Here is a 16,103-nt window from a genome sequence, read left to right on the forward strand (position 1 = left end):
TCTAATGAAACAATTATAATTATATATTAATTATAATGCTATATAATATAATATAATAAAGCAATTGCAAAAAAAGCCAATGCCATTCTCCTTTTCTCTCTCCTATCCCACTTTATCTACATGAGATACTTTACGAATGAGCATTGTTAGGGCTATATCCTGAAATCTTACTTTTCTTGAGAAAAATGCTTGCACAGCGCACCAAACATAAGTATCCATGTTATAAGACTGTAATTGGAGATTGAAAATGCCGAGATAAAATACTGAGATTTGTATCAACCATTGTCACTCAGGAGACAGAAACGACAGCAATAATTTGGTGGGGGGAACATCGATATTAAGATTTATTAACTAGAAACAGGTAGTTAACTACTAGAGGAGGTTAAAAAAAAAGCAAACCCTAAGGAATGCAACAATGGAAACAATAGAAAGATGGGATGAAGCGGGCCTAAGAAAAAAAATTGAGAATGAATGAACAACTTGGAAGAGGGTCTTCCCTGAGGCTGAATTCAGACCTCAGCAGAGAGGGAGTGCCTGCCGCAAATCTGTGCAGCCTTCCCAGGGTGACGGAATGTGCTGGAGGACAGAGGTGGTAGCGACCCATGAGAAGTGAACAACTGATGGCGGAGGAACTCCGTGGAGGGTGCTGGTCGCCCAGGATGGCTGTCAGTGTCACTGAAGTGGGGCTGGCTGCCACCCCACAGGAGAAAGCCCGCTGAAATCGGGAAAAGACACCCTTCCTCTCGCTTTGTCCGTGTAGAGGTCTTTCTGTTGACAAAGCCTACCATTGTATCAGCTGGCACAGGAGAACTGTTTATAAGCTGCGACTAAAATATCACAATGTAGGTCATAGGAGGGTCGATTTGGTATCTAGAAGGAATGGATTGACAAGTGGATTGTCAATGTCAGTGGATTGACTGTCTACCCCTTTGGTTCCTCAGATTCCATGTGTTCCCTTCGTCATACACTTAAACTTCCACGTGTTTTCCACGTGGAAGTGGAAAGTCATACACTTAAACTTCCACCTCATGTTTTCACTTAACAAGGTGCAGCTGTCCTTCCCACAAGTGAAGTTCTTACCCTTTCTCCCAAATGAGGAGAAATGTCCTTCCTACAGTAATTGTATCCGTCATCCACCATTCTAATGACTCCTTGGATTCAGCCATCTTCCAATGAAAGTTCTGCTACCTAAAGATTGATTTGTAAAGTTAACGTCCAATGAGGATGAGTCTATGCCTCCTTCGTGATGGAACAGGTCCATTGTAATCAACCTGCAACTGGAGGCAGTTCCCCCTAGAGAATTGTTCCATATCTGGGACCAAAGCATTTTTCTCTACTCTTGGGAGATTAGACGGCAGTGGTAGCCTCGTCGGCCATGGTAAGAAGTGTGTGCTATTGAGCCCGGGAATAATCTCCATCCTTATCACCATGGACACCATGGGAAGATGCTGACTGAAATCCACACAGCACACCATTGCCCACCTGATTATGGAGGACCTCTTCTGTGGTGTGTACCCTCTAATGAGTATTCGCATGAAATGTTATGGCACACACCCTTCCCAAATAGGTCCTCACGATGCCTGGATATTTCTGTCCTTGTGTAACCCTCTCTCCTTGAGCGTGGGCTGGACCTAGTGGCTTACTTCCCAGAAATGAAATATGGCAAGCGTGATGATATGCCACTTCCAAGATGAGGTTACAAAGATTCTGACTTCTCTCTTGCTGACATTCTCTCTCTCATTCTTGCCCTGATGGAGAGTGCTACCTGGTAAGCAACGAAGGGTGGCCTCTGGCCAAGAGCCAGTGAGGAACCGAGGCCTTCAGGTTCAGAAACAGAATCTTTCCAGCAACCATGTGAGTGACCTCTAAGTGGATGCCTTCCGGGTTGAAGCTTCATTTGAGACCGCAGTCTTGGCTGACACCTTAACTGCAGCCTTATGAGACCATGAAGTGGGGGACCCAGCTAAGCCATTCCCGGATTATTGTTTTAAGCTAACAATAACGAACTTTTGTGGTGGGTCATTAATCACGTAGTGGTAGGTAACTAATACAGATGCAAACTTCACAGTCTACCCTGATTTTGAGAGATACATCTACATACCTCTTTCCCAATAGTCCTTGTTCACTAGTCTTTCAATCCTGTCCTTTGCACATCCTTTACCATTCCACCAATCCATTATCTACCCCTTGTGAAATAATGGTAGATTATCAATTCTGGTTAGGAGAAGGTGGACCTGTCTTCTTTCAAATACCATGAAAGATGGCTGAGAAATCAGAGTTAGGATTAAATTATACTCTAATTTTTTTGAGGGCATACCATTTGACTGTGCTACATGTTGTGTGATAGAAACACAGTCATTTCATCTTTAAGAAGCTTTACACCCACGAGGATCCGAAATCTCATTCTCCGTCACTGTAAAGATGGACATGATTTTTATATCTTTGTCAAGTAATTTGCTTTCTGGGATGTAAGGATTAATGTTGCTGAAGGCTGATCTCCAATAGGATACTTTATTCCCATATTTTGGGATATTGTCTATAGGCCAAGATCCCTCAACTATTTGTAATCTACTTAGGGCTCTCTTCTAATCTCCAGGATCAAATTTCCAATTTCCTCGTAAAAACTTCATCAAGAACTCCCATCACACAATTAACACGTCCAAAATAATTCCTTGCCTCTACCTTCTGCATAGCACTCCCTTCATCTTCCAGCTTTCTCTGGTCGAATGTTCTTTTTTCTTTTCTCCATAATTGGAAAGTGGCCCCATCATCCTCCTAGCCTTTTTTTTTTTTTTTAATGTTTACTTATTTATTTATTTTGAGAGAGAAGAGGCAGAGAGAGAATCCCAAGCAGGCTCCATGCTGTCATCGAGGAGCCTTGATCCCACCACTGCAAGATCATAGCCAGAGTCCAACACTTAACCGACCGAGCCACCCCGGCGCCCCTCTCTTCCTGAACAGAAATTCAAAACTGCTCTTTTCAAGAACAGAACAGGTATTTTCCATGTCTTCATTCTTTGACACTTAATTAACTATTTAATTATTTTCTCCTCGTGCAGTCTCTTTGACCAGAACTCTCCTCATCCTCATTTTGGTCTCAGGGTAGCCTTCAAAAACTAGCTACCGTGTCCCTTACGTAATTTCCTCCTTACGTAAGGGACAATCCCTTCTGATGGACTTCCACTAGACTTTGCCTGAACACCACTTTGCTTTTATTACAGTACTTTATTTTATACTGCCTTTTCTAAAGCGTGATCTGAGGAAGCCTTATCCCTCGGAGACATCCCCGTAAAGGTAATGGAAGTCTAGAGCATTTTCTGCACTGTTGTTTGTCTTAGCCTTTCCTGATTTACATTAGCTGGTTGATGCTGAAGCACCCGCAACACAGAAATGGATTCAGCCTCCGTTTATCTTGTTTCACTCTCTTTTGTCCTTATTATTTACTATTTTCTTGCAGGACGCTTGTGCCCAATCTACTATGCCCTTTCTCACTTTTGTATTTCTTGGCATTATGCGTTATGGTTACTTGTGGGTTGTTGGAAATGTCGTGCGAATGTCCACACTCTGAGGCAGGCACATCTCAGACGTGTTGGTGATATTTTCTTCTAGGCAACTCTAGAACTGTAACAACACCATCAGGAAGCAAAGGAAATAAATGATTAAGCTACCAGAGGGAGCTGACTGAGAAGTTGGAACTGCTCGAGGCCACAATTAGTGGGAAAAGTGAGGAAGACGAATGGGTCACACCATGAGATTTTAAGCGGAGCGGTTATAAACTCTTGGAAATATCATCTCTGGCTTGATGAAAGCGGATGTGAAAATGGTGAGATACACTATTCAAATGAAGCATTAGAGCATCCGTTGTGTTGAATGAAGTTCTGATGAGTCAGCCCAGTCAGAGAAGCATCAAGCCTCCTGGAGACGGTCCATTCACACACCGACTTGCAATGGCGCGGTTTGCCACGACGTGGTTGATAGTGGCAGAGACCAGATGGGTTCTAGATCGTAAGAAATTAAATCTACTTTTACCTGGGTCACTAAGCTACTGATCTGGCTTCCAATATGGAAATGAGGAATCATTCCCCTCCCCCGAGATTTGATTAATAAATTTAGTGACCAATGGGGCGCCTGGGTGGCTCAGTCGGTTAAGCGTCTGACTTCCACTCAGGTCACAATCTCAGGGTTCGTGCGTTCGAGCCCCCGCGTTGGGCTCTGTGCTGACAGCTCAGAGCCTGGAGCCTGCTTTGGACTCTGTGTCTCCCTCTTTCTCTGCTCTTCCCCTACTCATGCTCTGTCTCTCTCTCTCTCTCTCTCTCCCAAAAAGAAAAAAACACTAAAAAAAAAAAACTAAAATAAGTAATCAAATAAATAAATAAATAATAAATTTAGTGACCACTTTGCTCGGGTCACTTTTTCCTTTAGTGCATCCTTCAGAAGCACAACGCAGAGAAATCGAAAGTGCTGTCATCTGTTTCGTGCCATCAACAACATTTCATTTTGAAACAGTCATAACCACGCGGCTCTAAGCAGCTTTATTACCAAAAAAAAAAAGGAACACAGATAAATGTTGCAACTTATTTTATGATGTGAAATGTCTTCTGAGGAACATCTGTGTAAACAAAGCAGCATTATGCATACACTTTTGCCCTCAGACTTGAGGCTGACGGTACCTTCATTGTCCATTATTCAACCCTGATGATGCTCTTGGCACACAGGGTTCCGATATGAAGACATATTGTGTGGTGTTTTGACCCATTTGGTGTTCATCATCTTATCTTTCTGAGCTGTAAAAACAAAGTGATACCAGAGTGGTTTCTTGGATCTGTGTCAGCCTCAAGCTTCAATTTTGTAAGTGAAAAAACGATCTATTAACATCAGGAGAAAGTAAAAACATTAGAAAAAAAATGTAAAGGGGCGCCTGGATGGCTCAGTCGGTTAAGCATCCGACTTCAGCTCGGGTCATGATCTCACGGTTCATGGTTTTGGGCCACGCGTCGGGCTCTGTGCTGGCAGCTCAGAGCCTGGAGCCTGCTTCCGATTCTGTGTCTCCCTCTCTCTCTGCCCCTCCCCCTCTCACTCTGTTTCTCTCTCTGTCTCTCTGTCTCTCTGTCTCTGTCTCTGTCTCTCTCTCTCCCAAAAACTAAATAAAACCTTTAAAAAAAAAGCATTAGCAAAAAGTAACATTTGACTATGGGACTTATGCCTCCAAAGTATCAAAAGCAGAAATTCGTTTGCAGAGATTGAAATAAGGTCATTTCCTTACACGTGAGTTCTTCCATCTGAGGCGATTGATCAGAAGTGCTACGAGGTTTAAATATCGAAGTGAAAGAGATCAGCCGTCAATGAACCGACTGCTAAATTTCTTAAGGAAAATGTTTAACCTGAGATTGGCTGGTTACTAACTACACTTCCTCTTTCCTCTGGCTCTCACAAAAGAAATGGATTGAGCCCTAATGAAAATTGTAAAAACTACATAGATGTATTTCATATTTGAATCTGAATGTCGACTTGGCACTGAAATGGAATATAATAAAGCAATTAGAAGGATTTCACTTTGACAGTTCTTGATTGATCGTTCGATTTAAATCATTTCTCTTGGAATTTATTCCTTCATTTATAATTTTAGTGTCGTAAATTCAAAATCAAAGAAAACATGACAACGAAAATGACATGGCCTGTGTTATACATATAAATATAAGTTCACGATGTTTTGTAACAACTCATTAACTCAATTACATTTACAGTTTTCTGGAAAGGGTTTTCCTTTTTTTATTTTTAATAGACTTATTTTTTTTTAGACCTGAAAAATTGAGCACAGGGGCGCCTGGGTGGCTCAGTCGGTTAAGCGGCCGACTTCGGCTCAGGTCATGATCTCGCGGTCCGTGAGTTCGAGCCCCGCGGCGGGCTCTGTGCTGACAGCTCGGAGCCTGGAGCCAGCTTCAGTTTCTGTGTCTCCCTCTCTCTCTGCCCCTCCCCCGCTCACGATCTATCTCTTTCAAAAATGAATAAATGTTAAAAAATTTTTTAAAAAATTGAGCACAAAGTACAGAGAATTTTCATGTATTCTTTGTTTTTCTGAGAGATTTCATGTATTCTCAGTTTAATCTAACATCTTTTAAAAAAATGTTTATTTATTTTCAGAGAGAGAGAGCACGAGGTGGGGAGGACAGAGAGAGAGGGAGAAAGAGAATCCCAAGCAGGCTCCACACTGTCATCACAGAGCCCAACACAGGGCTTGATCTCATGAACCATGAGATCATGAGCTGAAATCAAGAGTCAGACACTTCACCGACTGAGCCACCCAGGTGCCCCCCACCCCATTATTCATATCTTGAATTAAGGTGGTACATTTGTTGCAAATGATTAACCAATACTGATAAACTATCAGCAGCTAAAGCCCATAGTTTACATTAGGGATCACTTCTTGTGTTGGACAGTTCTTTGGGTCTTGACAAATACGTAAGGTCATGTATACACAGGTATGGGATCATACAGAAGAATTTCACTGCCTTAAAAATTTCCTGCACCCCACCTATTCATGTCTCTCGGCCCCTCTCCCTCCAAGCCTCGGGGGACCTCTGATCTTTTTACTGTTTCTATTGTTTTGTCTTTTCCAGAACATCATATAGTTAGAGTCATACAGTATAGAGCATTTCTACCTCGGTTCTTTTACTAAAAAATATCATAGAACTTTTCTCCGTGTCTTTTTGGGGCTCGATGCCTCATTTCTTTTTAACACTGAGTACTATTCCATTGTCTGGATGGACCACAGTTTACGCATCCATTCAGCTCCTGAAAGACATCTTGGTTGCTGCCAACTTTTGGTAATTACAAGTAAAGCTGCTATAAACGTGCACGTGCAGGTTCTTGTGTGAACAGACATTTTCAACTCATTTGGCCAAATACCCAGAAGTGCGGTTGCTGGATTGAATACTAAGACTACATTTGGATTTGTATCTGCCAAACTGTTTTTCCAAGTGTCTGCATCATTTTGTGTCATCAGCAAAGAAGGAGAGTGCCTGTGGCTTTACCTTCTCCCCAACTTTTGCTGCTGTGAGTGTTTCGCATTTTAGCCATTCGAATGGGTTGTAGCTCTCTAATGTTCTCTAATGATTTACCGTGTTGAGCATCTTTCCATGTACTTATTTGCCATTCCCGTGTCTTCTGTGAGATTTCTATTTAGTTCTTTTGCCCATTTTTAAAAGTGGTTTGTTTTCTTATTCTTGAACGTTAAGGGTCCTTTGTATATTTTAGACACAAGTCCTTTATCAAGTATGTGCTTTGCAAATATGCTCTTCCTGTCTGTGGAGTGTGATTTCATTCTCTTAACACTGTCCTTTGCAGAGCAGACGTTTTCCATTTTAATCAAATCCAGCTTATCAATTTTTTCTTTCTCGGATTAAACTTTTTGGTGATGTATCTAAAACCTCACCACCACACCTAAGGTCACCTAGATTTTCTCCTGTAGAGAATGTCTAGGCATGTTACGGTTTTTTACATTTTACCTGCGGGTCTATGATCCATTTGAGTGAGTTTTGTGAAGGGTGTGAGATCTGTGTTTGTGTCTAGATTCATTTCTTTTCTTTTTTCTGCATGTGGATGTCTAGTTGTCCAAGCACCATTTGTTGAAAAGATTATCCTTTCTCGATTAAATTGTCTTTGTTCCTTTGTCAAAGATCATCTGGCTATATTTGTGTGGGTCTATTTCTGGGCTCTTTATTCTATTCTATTGACCTACTTGTTTGATCTGCCAATATCACAATGTCTTGATTACTATAGCTTTATGGTAAATCTTAAAGTCAGGAAGTGTCAGTGCTCTGACTCTGTTCTTCTACATTGTGTTGGCTATTTTGGGTCTTTGCCTTCCAAATAAACTTCAGAATCACTTTGTTGATATCCGCAAAATCACTTGCTGGAATTTTACTTTAAGAATTGCATTGGATAGAGAGATTAAGTTGGGAATAACTGACATCTTGACAATATTAAGTCTTCCTATCCAGACCATGAACTATCTCTCCATTTATTTAGTCCTCCTTTGGTTTACTATATCAAAATTTTATAGTTTTCCTCATATAGATCTTATACATACTTTATTAGATTTTTGCCTAATTTTTTCTTTCATTTTTGATGCTAATATAAATGATGCCATGCTTTTAATTTCAAACTCTAGTGTTTCATTGCTAGCATATAGGAAAGAAATTAAATGTTTATACTAACCTTGTATCCTGCAACCTTGCCATCATCACTTTACTGTTGATTATTTGTGATTTTATACATAGGCAATCATGTCATCTGTGAAACGAGACAGTTTCAATTCTTCCTTACCAATCTACATACTTTTTATTTCCCTTTCTTGTCTTGTTGCATTACCTGGTATTTCTAGTATGACTTTGAAACAAGAGTGGTGAGAGAACAACTTTGCTTTGTTTCCAGTCTTAAAGAGAAAACGTGTAGCTTATCGTTAAGTATGATATTAATTGGAAGTATTCTGTTAATGTTTCTTAAGCTGATGAAGTTACACTTTATTCCTGCTGTGAGTCTTATCAGGAATGGGTGTTGGACTCTGGATTGCTGCATCTATTGATATAATCAGGTGATTTTTCTTCTTCAGCCTGCCGATGTGAGATATTACATTAATTGATTTTCAAATGTTGAATCAAGCTTCATACCTGGGATAAGTCCCACTTGGTCATGAGGTATAATTATTTTTATACACTTTTGGATTCAATATGCTAATATTTTGCTGAGGACTTTGTATCTATGTTTATGAGAGATACTGGAATGTTTTTCCTTTCGTGTAATGTGTTTATCTGATTCTGGTATTAGGATAAGGCTTTCTCACAGAGTGAATTATGAAGGGTTTTCTTTATTTCTATTTTCTGAAAGAGATTGTAGAGAAGGGACATAATTTCTATTTTTCTGCTTTGAAATTCATGGATTTTTGCTGTTATTTTTATTATTAATTTTTTCCTATTACTTTTGATTTAATATGTTCTTTTTTCCCTACTTGCCTGAAGCAAAAATTTAGATTATTGATTTTAGATCTTTTTCTATTCTAATATATGCATTCAATGCTATACCTTTCCATTTAAGCACTGCTTTTACTGCATACTTCACATTTTGGTAAGCTGTATTTGCATTTGCATTTAGTTCAAATTATTTAAAAATCTCTGTTGAGATTTCTTCTTTGCCCCAATAGGTTATTTAAAAGTTTGCTGTTCAATCTCCAAATATTTTTGGGTTTTCCAGCAATGTGTTACTGACTTACAGCACAATTCTGTTGAGGTCTAAGAGGAAAGATGATATTGTTTCTACCTTTTAAATTTGTAAGGGTCCAGAACATGATCCATCTTCGTGAATATACTATGCAAGCTTGAAAAGAATATGCATTCTCCTGAAGTTGGATGAAGTATTCTATAAATGTCAATTAGATCTAGTTGATTGTGTGTGCCATTCAGTTTTAATATAGTCTAGCAAAATTCTTAAGAAAGAAAGAAAGTACAAATAAGAATATTAGGAATAAAAGGAATGAGATTAGGAGTGGAAAGAATGAAAGGAATACAAGGAATAAAGTAGAGTCAGAGATAGCGTTAAATGCATTTTTAAGACAAACTATGGTATTTGCATGTAAGAAAATACTATAAAGGGTTAAAAAGTGTAGCTAAATAATAATGCATCAAATAGGCAAATCTGGATAAAAGCAGAGTGCAGAAAAATATCTAGATGATAGTTTTTATGTAAATGTTAAAAATACTCAAAACGATGTAACGTGTATTTTGGATACAAAAAAATGTACAAAAACAGTATAAAACATGAAAACGACGTGCACCAACAACAGAATTATGGCTATTATTTTAGGTGGAGACCAGCATTTATATTGATTTCAAGGCACAGAGATACTTTTTCTTTCCTCACTGTGCTGGCTAGAACCTGCCATATAAGGTTGAATAAGCATGTGGAAAGAAGACATCCTTGTCTTATTGTTGTTTTTAGGGACAAAGCATCCGGTCCTTTATCATGACGAGTACTGTGAATTTGATGTTTCTATCTTTTCATTTCTGCCTTGAAAACTCTTTTTTTCTGGGCTGAGGAAAAGCAATTTTGGAAGTTTTAGTAACACTAAACTAAGACATGTGATTATAGTAGATATTAATGTTCTTCGTACTCAAGATTCAACTATTTTATTGCAGACTTTTAAAATAAGAAGAGTTTTTAATTTAACGTTTTCTTATTAATAAACAAAATTGGTTCAAGCAGTACAAATTGCTATTGGAACTCTCTTTTTTTGGCAATTTTGTGGGTAGGCTTCAGGGTATATAAAGTATATTTCTATGTAAAAGTATATTTTATAATTCTATTTATTCACTGTGTGTGTGTGTGTGTGTGTGTGTGTGTGTGTGTGTTTATAGCAATGTCACAAATGGTGGAAGAAATACCTTCCCTATATATTCTTAATTTCTTCTCAATAGTTAGTATTTTATGGCCAAAAAATACTATTATGGTGATTTTTACAAATACGATGTTTTTTAATAACACAAAAGTAATACACCCTCATATAAAAAATGTTTTGGAAATCCAGAAAAGTACAAAAAAAATAAAAAATTACCACTTTGAGGAGGGCACTTGTTGGGATAAGCACTGGGTGTTGTATGGAAGCCGATTTGACAATAAATTATATTCATAAAAAATTAGTGCTGAATTTATATCTTACCAAAATATTTTTAAAATATTTTGATGTACTTATTGCATAATTACACATACTTACACATAATTATGTACATGAAAAGACACATACACACATACTTTTTAATTTAGTATTGTGCCGTATAGAAAACTTTAGATATTAACTCCTGCTTCGAGTTACGACAAAGCAGCTTGCGTCACACAAACCCTCCTGTTATGAGCTACCATAAAAATTGAGAAAGAAAACTAACAGCTGTTTGAAGAAATTCGGGAGCAACCAGGAAAGCCAGGATTTGAGAGACCAGATTGAAGTAGAGAGAGGGAGAAGGGTAGGAGACACAGAAAAGAGCATGAAGGCCTAACACACATGTAATTGGAGTCCTAGTAGGAGCAAAGAGAGAGAATGAGACAGAATGGTAACTGGAAGAATGAATGCCGATGGGTTTCCAAAACTGAAAATAAAAACTAAAAACTAAAAAAAAAGATCAAGTCACAGATGTAGGTGCTTTACAAATCGAAACCTGCATAAATGGAAAGAAAACCACTCCTACCCATCTCGGTTTGCCTTCCAAAAGACAAAATCAAAGGCAATTTAAGAACAGTTATAGAAAAAAGGCAAAGTACCTTAAAGAGCTACAGTAAGACAGGAAACCACTTTTCCAATAGAAACAATGGAGTCAACAAGAAAGTGTCATCAAAACGACTCAAATGAAAAACCTGAAAATCTAGGATTTCATATCCAATTTTTATTTCAGCTGTTTAAATAAAAACATGTAGACCTAATGAGTTAATGAGATGTGGGAAATCGAATAATAAAATAATTCATTTTAATCCAAAAGAACAAAAGAAAGGGGAAAAAAGATGAAAACAAGATAAGAGAAACAGAGAACAAAGAATAACATAGCAGGTAAACCCGAATATTGCCTGTGACTACATTAAAGACATTATGAACTAAAGATTCCTTCAAAGACAAATATTGTCAGATTGGATCAAAAAACCTTTGTTATGTTTGTGTAGGACACATTAAAAAATTTGCTTAATGTCTATTTATTTTTGAGAGAGAGAGAGAGACAGAGCACAGCAGGAAATGGGCAGAGAGAGAGAGAGAGAGGGAGACACAGACTCTGAAGCAGGCTCCAGGCTCCGAGCTGTCAGCACAGAGCCCGACGCGGGGCTCGAACCCACAAACCATGAGATCCTGACCCGAACAGAAGTCCTCCGCTTAATCGACTGAGCCACCCAGGCACCCCCTGTATGGGAGACATTTTACACATTAGGACATAGAGAGATTAAAATTTTAAAAAAAATCAAGAAAATATATTCTTTGATAATACCAAGAAATAGCTGCAATAATACCAAACAAAGGAGACTACCTACAAGTAGTAACCCAGTTAAAGACGGATATTTTGTAATGATAGAAGAGTCCATGCCACTGGAAAAGATAACAATCTGAAATTGATGTGTGCTTAACAGAATGAAATTAAACTATGTAGTAAAAAATTCACAAAATTAGAGAAACCTATATTCACTGACTGGTTTTTTTTTTTTTTTTGACAATATCTGTCTGTAACTGATAAAGCAATCAGATAAAGATACCAATAGAGAGAGAAGATTTAAGGAACATAATAATAAACTTGACTAGTTGACATACCTAGAGTTTGGCACCCAAAAAATGCAGAGCACACATCATTTTCAAGTATACAGGAAAGACTTGGGACAAACAACGATATACTGGGCCATGTTTCAACAAATACCAATGAATTGAAATCACATTGAGAATGTACACTGTCCACAGTGTAATTAAGCCAGAAATCAATAACTAAAAGAACTGGAAAATCTCCAAATATTTGAAAGCTAAGCAACTATACACACACACACACACACACACACACACACACACACATGCATACACATACATACATATATACACAGATATACATGCGTGTATATATGTGTATTATATATGTTTTATATATATATATCATGTATAACCTTCTTTGTTTCACTTAACATTAGATGGTGTTTTCTCACATATTTTTAGCTCGGACATAGCCTGAATTTCCTGTCATCTTCTTCACAAAGTGGGAAACTGCAGGGAGCTTAATTACACAGAGCCTAGTAAAAAGAGAATGAGTGGGTAAATAAAGCGTTTGTATTCCTGCACCCAGAGATTCTTCCACCGGCTGCTCCCAGCCTCCTCCTCAGTATCTTAGCCTCTCCTCTAAAAATGCCTCATAAGAGACCAAAAAAATGCACTTTATTTGGACTTTTGCCTGCTTTTGTGGGAAGGAAACCTGTTCGAGGGAAGCAGGAGAGAATCCCGTGGTTTAATTTGCTGCTCTCCCAAAGGGAAGGTGGAGGAAGAGAACAGGAACTGGAGAGAACCAATACTGAGTTGATTTCATCCTGTCCTCAGAGGTGGGGTGCCTAGGGTGAGTTCTTTCTGTAGGGGCTCTGAGAGAGAGGGAGATCGCCGTCCAGATCTGCCTTTATTTGGCCTCACTCGGCCACAGCGCTGTGAACCCAAGGGTGAGTTCTCTTCCCGGGAGAATCAGGAATGTGTGCTGGAGAATCAGGACAGTGTGTTGAACAACCGGCAACATGTTATGAAATACGCATTAAGAGTCGTGGTACACGAATATATGTATATGCATAACATATAGAGAGAGACTAAATAAAGTATCTCAAATCGTTGACCTTTATTTGCTATGAACGATCTTGCACCTGTGAAGGCCAGAGTATTAGAAAACGGGCGATGTGTATTTTAAAATTGCATTCACTTCTCCCTTCTGTGTCGCGATGCAGTACAAATGGAACTTAAAATTTAAAATTGCATTCGCTCCTTTGGGGTATGGGGTTTTAAAAAGTAGAATGGGAGCCAGAACCGCATTGCTCTTTGAAAATAGACCTCTCACCGCCCCCCCCACCCCCCCAGCTTTGTTTCTCTTTAATTCTTAGCAGGAGAGCTTTTCATTTATTAATGTAATTAATACGGAAGGAAAAAAAAAAAAGGATTGCTGAGAAACGCGGCTCTCTACCCCACCGCCAGGGCGGGGGACGATGGGGAGGCGGCCGGGTCAGCGGGGGCGCAGTCGCGGCTGCGCGGTCCCGGAGCTTGCAGGAGCGCGGGGGCTGCGCCCGCGTAGACGCGCGCTGGCGCCCGGGGCCGAAGCGGGGAGGCGGACGCCGGGCGGGCTGGCGCAGCGGCAGTCGGCGGTCTCCCCACCTCCCGGCTCCGGGCAAAGGCGGCCCCTTCCCCGCTAGCTAGGTGACCTAGAGACTGCTACTGAGCTCACTCTTGGAGAGGACGCACGGAAGGTGGGAGAGCCGCGTCGGCCAGGGGCTTCTTAAAGCGGAAGAGACAGGTTGGTATTTTTCCTACGAAGGGTCAGGACTCTTTTCTCTGTCGCACTTTGTTCGAGGTGTTCAACTGGTTACGATAAGATTTCAACAGGTGGCAGAGAGAGGTCACGTGGGGCAGGTTGGGGCCGCCGCGGCGCCTCTCCCCTCCCCTCGGAACCGCACCTCTCGCTGTCGCTGCACGTCTGTCTATCAGCCTAACCCGGCCTCTCAATTCGGTTTTGCAGCCCCAGAGTCCGCGGCGACCGCGGGGAAGAGGACGGCGGGGAACGCGCCTCCGCGGGGGGGGGGGGGGGGGGGGGGGTGGAGCCACAGGAGTCGGAGCGCGGTCCGCGCGGACGCGGCCCCCGGGGGAGCCGCAGACCCGGCGGGGCGGCCGTGGAGGAGACGGGGTCGCCGGCTCCGCTGCCCTCGCCGACATGCACAACGAGAGCTTCTCGGAGCCGGGGCCCGCCAACGCGTCGTGCCCGGGGCCCGCGCTGGGCTGCCCCAACGCGTCGAGCCTGCCGCCGCCGCTGCCGCCGCCGCTGGCCGTGGCCGTGCCCGTCGTCTACGCGGTGATCTGCGCGGTGGGGCTGGCTGGCAACTCCGCAGTGCTGTACGTGCTGCTGCGGGCGCCCCGCACGAAGACCGTCACCAACCTGTTCATCCTCAACCTGGCCATCGCCGACGAGCTCTTCACGCTCGTGCTGCCCGTCAACATCGCCGACTTCCTGCTGCAGCGGTGGCCCTTCGGGGAGCTCATGTGTAAGCTCATCGTGGCCATCGACCAGTACAACACGTTCTCCAGCCTCTACTTCCTCACGGTCATGAGCGCCGACCGCTACCTGGTGGTGCTGGCCACGGCCGAGTCGCGCCGGGTGGCCGGCCGCACGTACCGCGCGGCGCGCGCCGTGAGCCTGGCCGTGTGGGGGCTCGTGACGCTGGTCGTGCTGCCCTTCGCCGTCTTCGCCCGGCTCGACGACGAGCAGGGCCGGCGCCAGTGCGTGCTGGTCTTCCCGCAGCCCGAGGCCTTCTGGTGGCGGGCGAGCCGCCTCTACACGCTGGTGCTCGGCTTCGCCATCCCCGTGTCCGCCATCTGCGTCCTCTACGGCGTCCTGCTGTGCAGGCTGCGCGCCATGCGGCTGGACAGCCACGCCAAGGCCCTGGACCGCGCGAAGAAGCGGGTGACGCTCTTGGTGGTGGTGATCCTGGCCGTGTGCCTCCTCTGCTGGACGCCCTACCACCTGAGCACCGTGGTGGCGCTCACCACCGACCTCCCGCAGACGCCGCTCGTCATCGCGGCCTCCTACTTCATCACCAGCCTGAGCTACGCCAACAGCTGCCTCAACCCCTTCCTCTACGCCTTCCTGGACGACAGCTTCCGCAGGAGCCTCCGCCAGCTGCTGGCCTGCCGCGCTGCCGCCTGACCCCCGCCCCGCTCCGCTCCGCTCCGCTCCGCGCGCGCCCTGCGCCCGGGTCCCGGCCGCGCCAGCCCCGGCGGGTGCGGGGGGAGCAGGCGTCCGCGGCGCTCGGAAACTTGCTGGAGACGCAGATTCCCTGAGGCTCCGGTTCAGACCTCGGGAATCCGACGCGCTAGGGCTGCGTCCGAATTTGAATTGGTGAAGCCCTCCCGAGGATGCGGGAGCACACTGAGTATAAGGACTGTTGCGGCCGAGGACGCACGCTCACTTCTCTCTAATGCCAAAGGACACCGAGTCGACCCCCCCCCCCCGAGTTTGACAGGGGAGGGGAGGAATGGGGAGGGGAGGGGAAGGGGGCCGGTATTGCTGGGAATCCTCTGCGCCGCCCCCCTCTCTCCTGCCGCCCAAGGCGTTCGCAACCCAGGCTCTAGGTGGAGCCCTCGACTCTATCCCCGGGATTCGGGGGTGGCGGTGGGGGTGGCGAGGACGGGGGCTGGAGGATGCCGCGGGCGCCCCCAGGCGTCGGCCCCGCGCTCGCCCTGCACCTTGCTTCTTCGATTTCCGGCACTGACTGCTCAAGCCCGCGACCAGCCTGGCCAGGACCTCTATCCAGTCCTTCTTCCCTCGCCCTAATCGCTGCGGAAGCGGGTCCGGTCT

The 16,103-nt window shown here is 43.3% G+C and overlaps 1 protein-coding gene across 1 annotated transcript; it reads left to right on the forward strand.

Annotated features, from left to right (window-relative positions):
* Nucleotides 1–14,359: 14,359 nt before the first annotated feature.
* Nucleotides 14,360–15,488, forward strand: NPBWR1 (neuropeptides B and W receptor 1). The gene has a single exon (XM_043602239.1). It carries the CDS (start codon nucleotides 14,463–14,465, stop codon nucleotides 15,450–15,452), a length of 990 nt encoding a protein of 329 aa, XP_043458174.1. The 5' UTR covers nucleotides 14,360–14,462; the 3' UTR covers nucleotides 15,453–15,488.
* The last annotated feature ends 615 nt before the right edge of the window (nucleotides 15,489–16,103 follow it).

Source organism: Prionailurus bengalensis, chromosome F2 (assembly GCF_016509475.1).
Source record: "Prionailurus bengalensis isolate Pbe53 chromosome F2, Fcat_Pben_1.1_paternal_pri, whole genome shotgun sequence".
Taxonomy (NCBI): Eukaryota; Metazoa; Chordata; class Mammalia; order Carnivora; family Felidae; genus Prionailurus; species Prionailurus bengalensis.

Excerpts from the sequence above, each read along its gene's own strand:
- NPBWR1 (XM_043602239.1), top strand. The coding sequence starts at position 14,463 with ATGCACAACGAGAGCTTCTCGGAGCCGGGGCCCGCCAACGCGTCGTGC.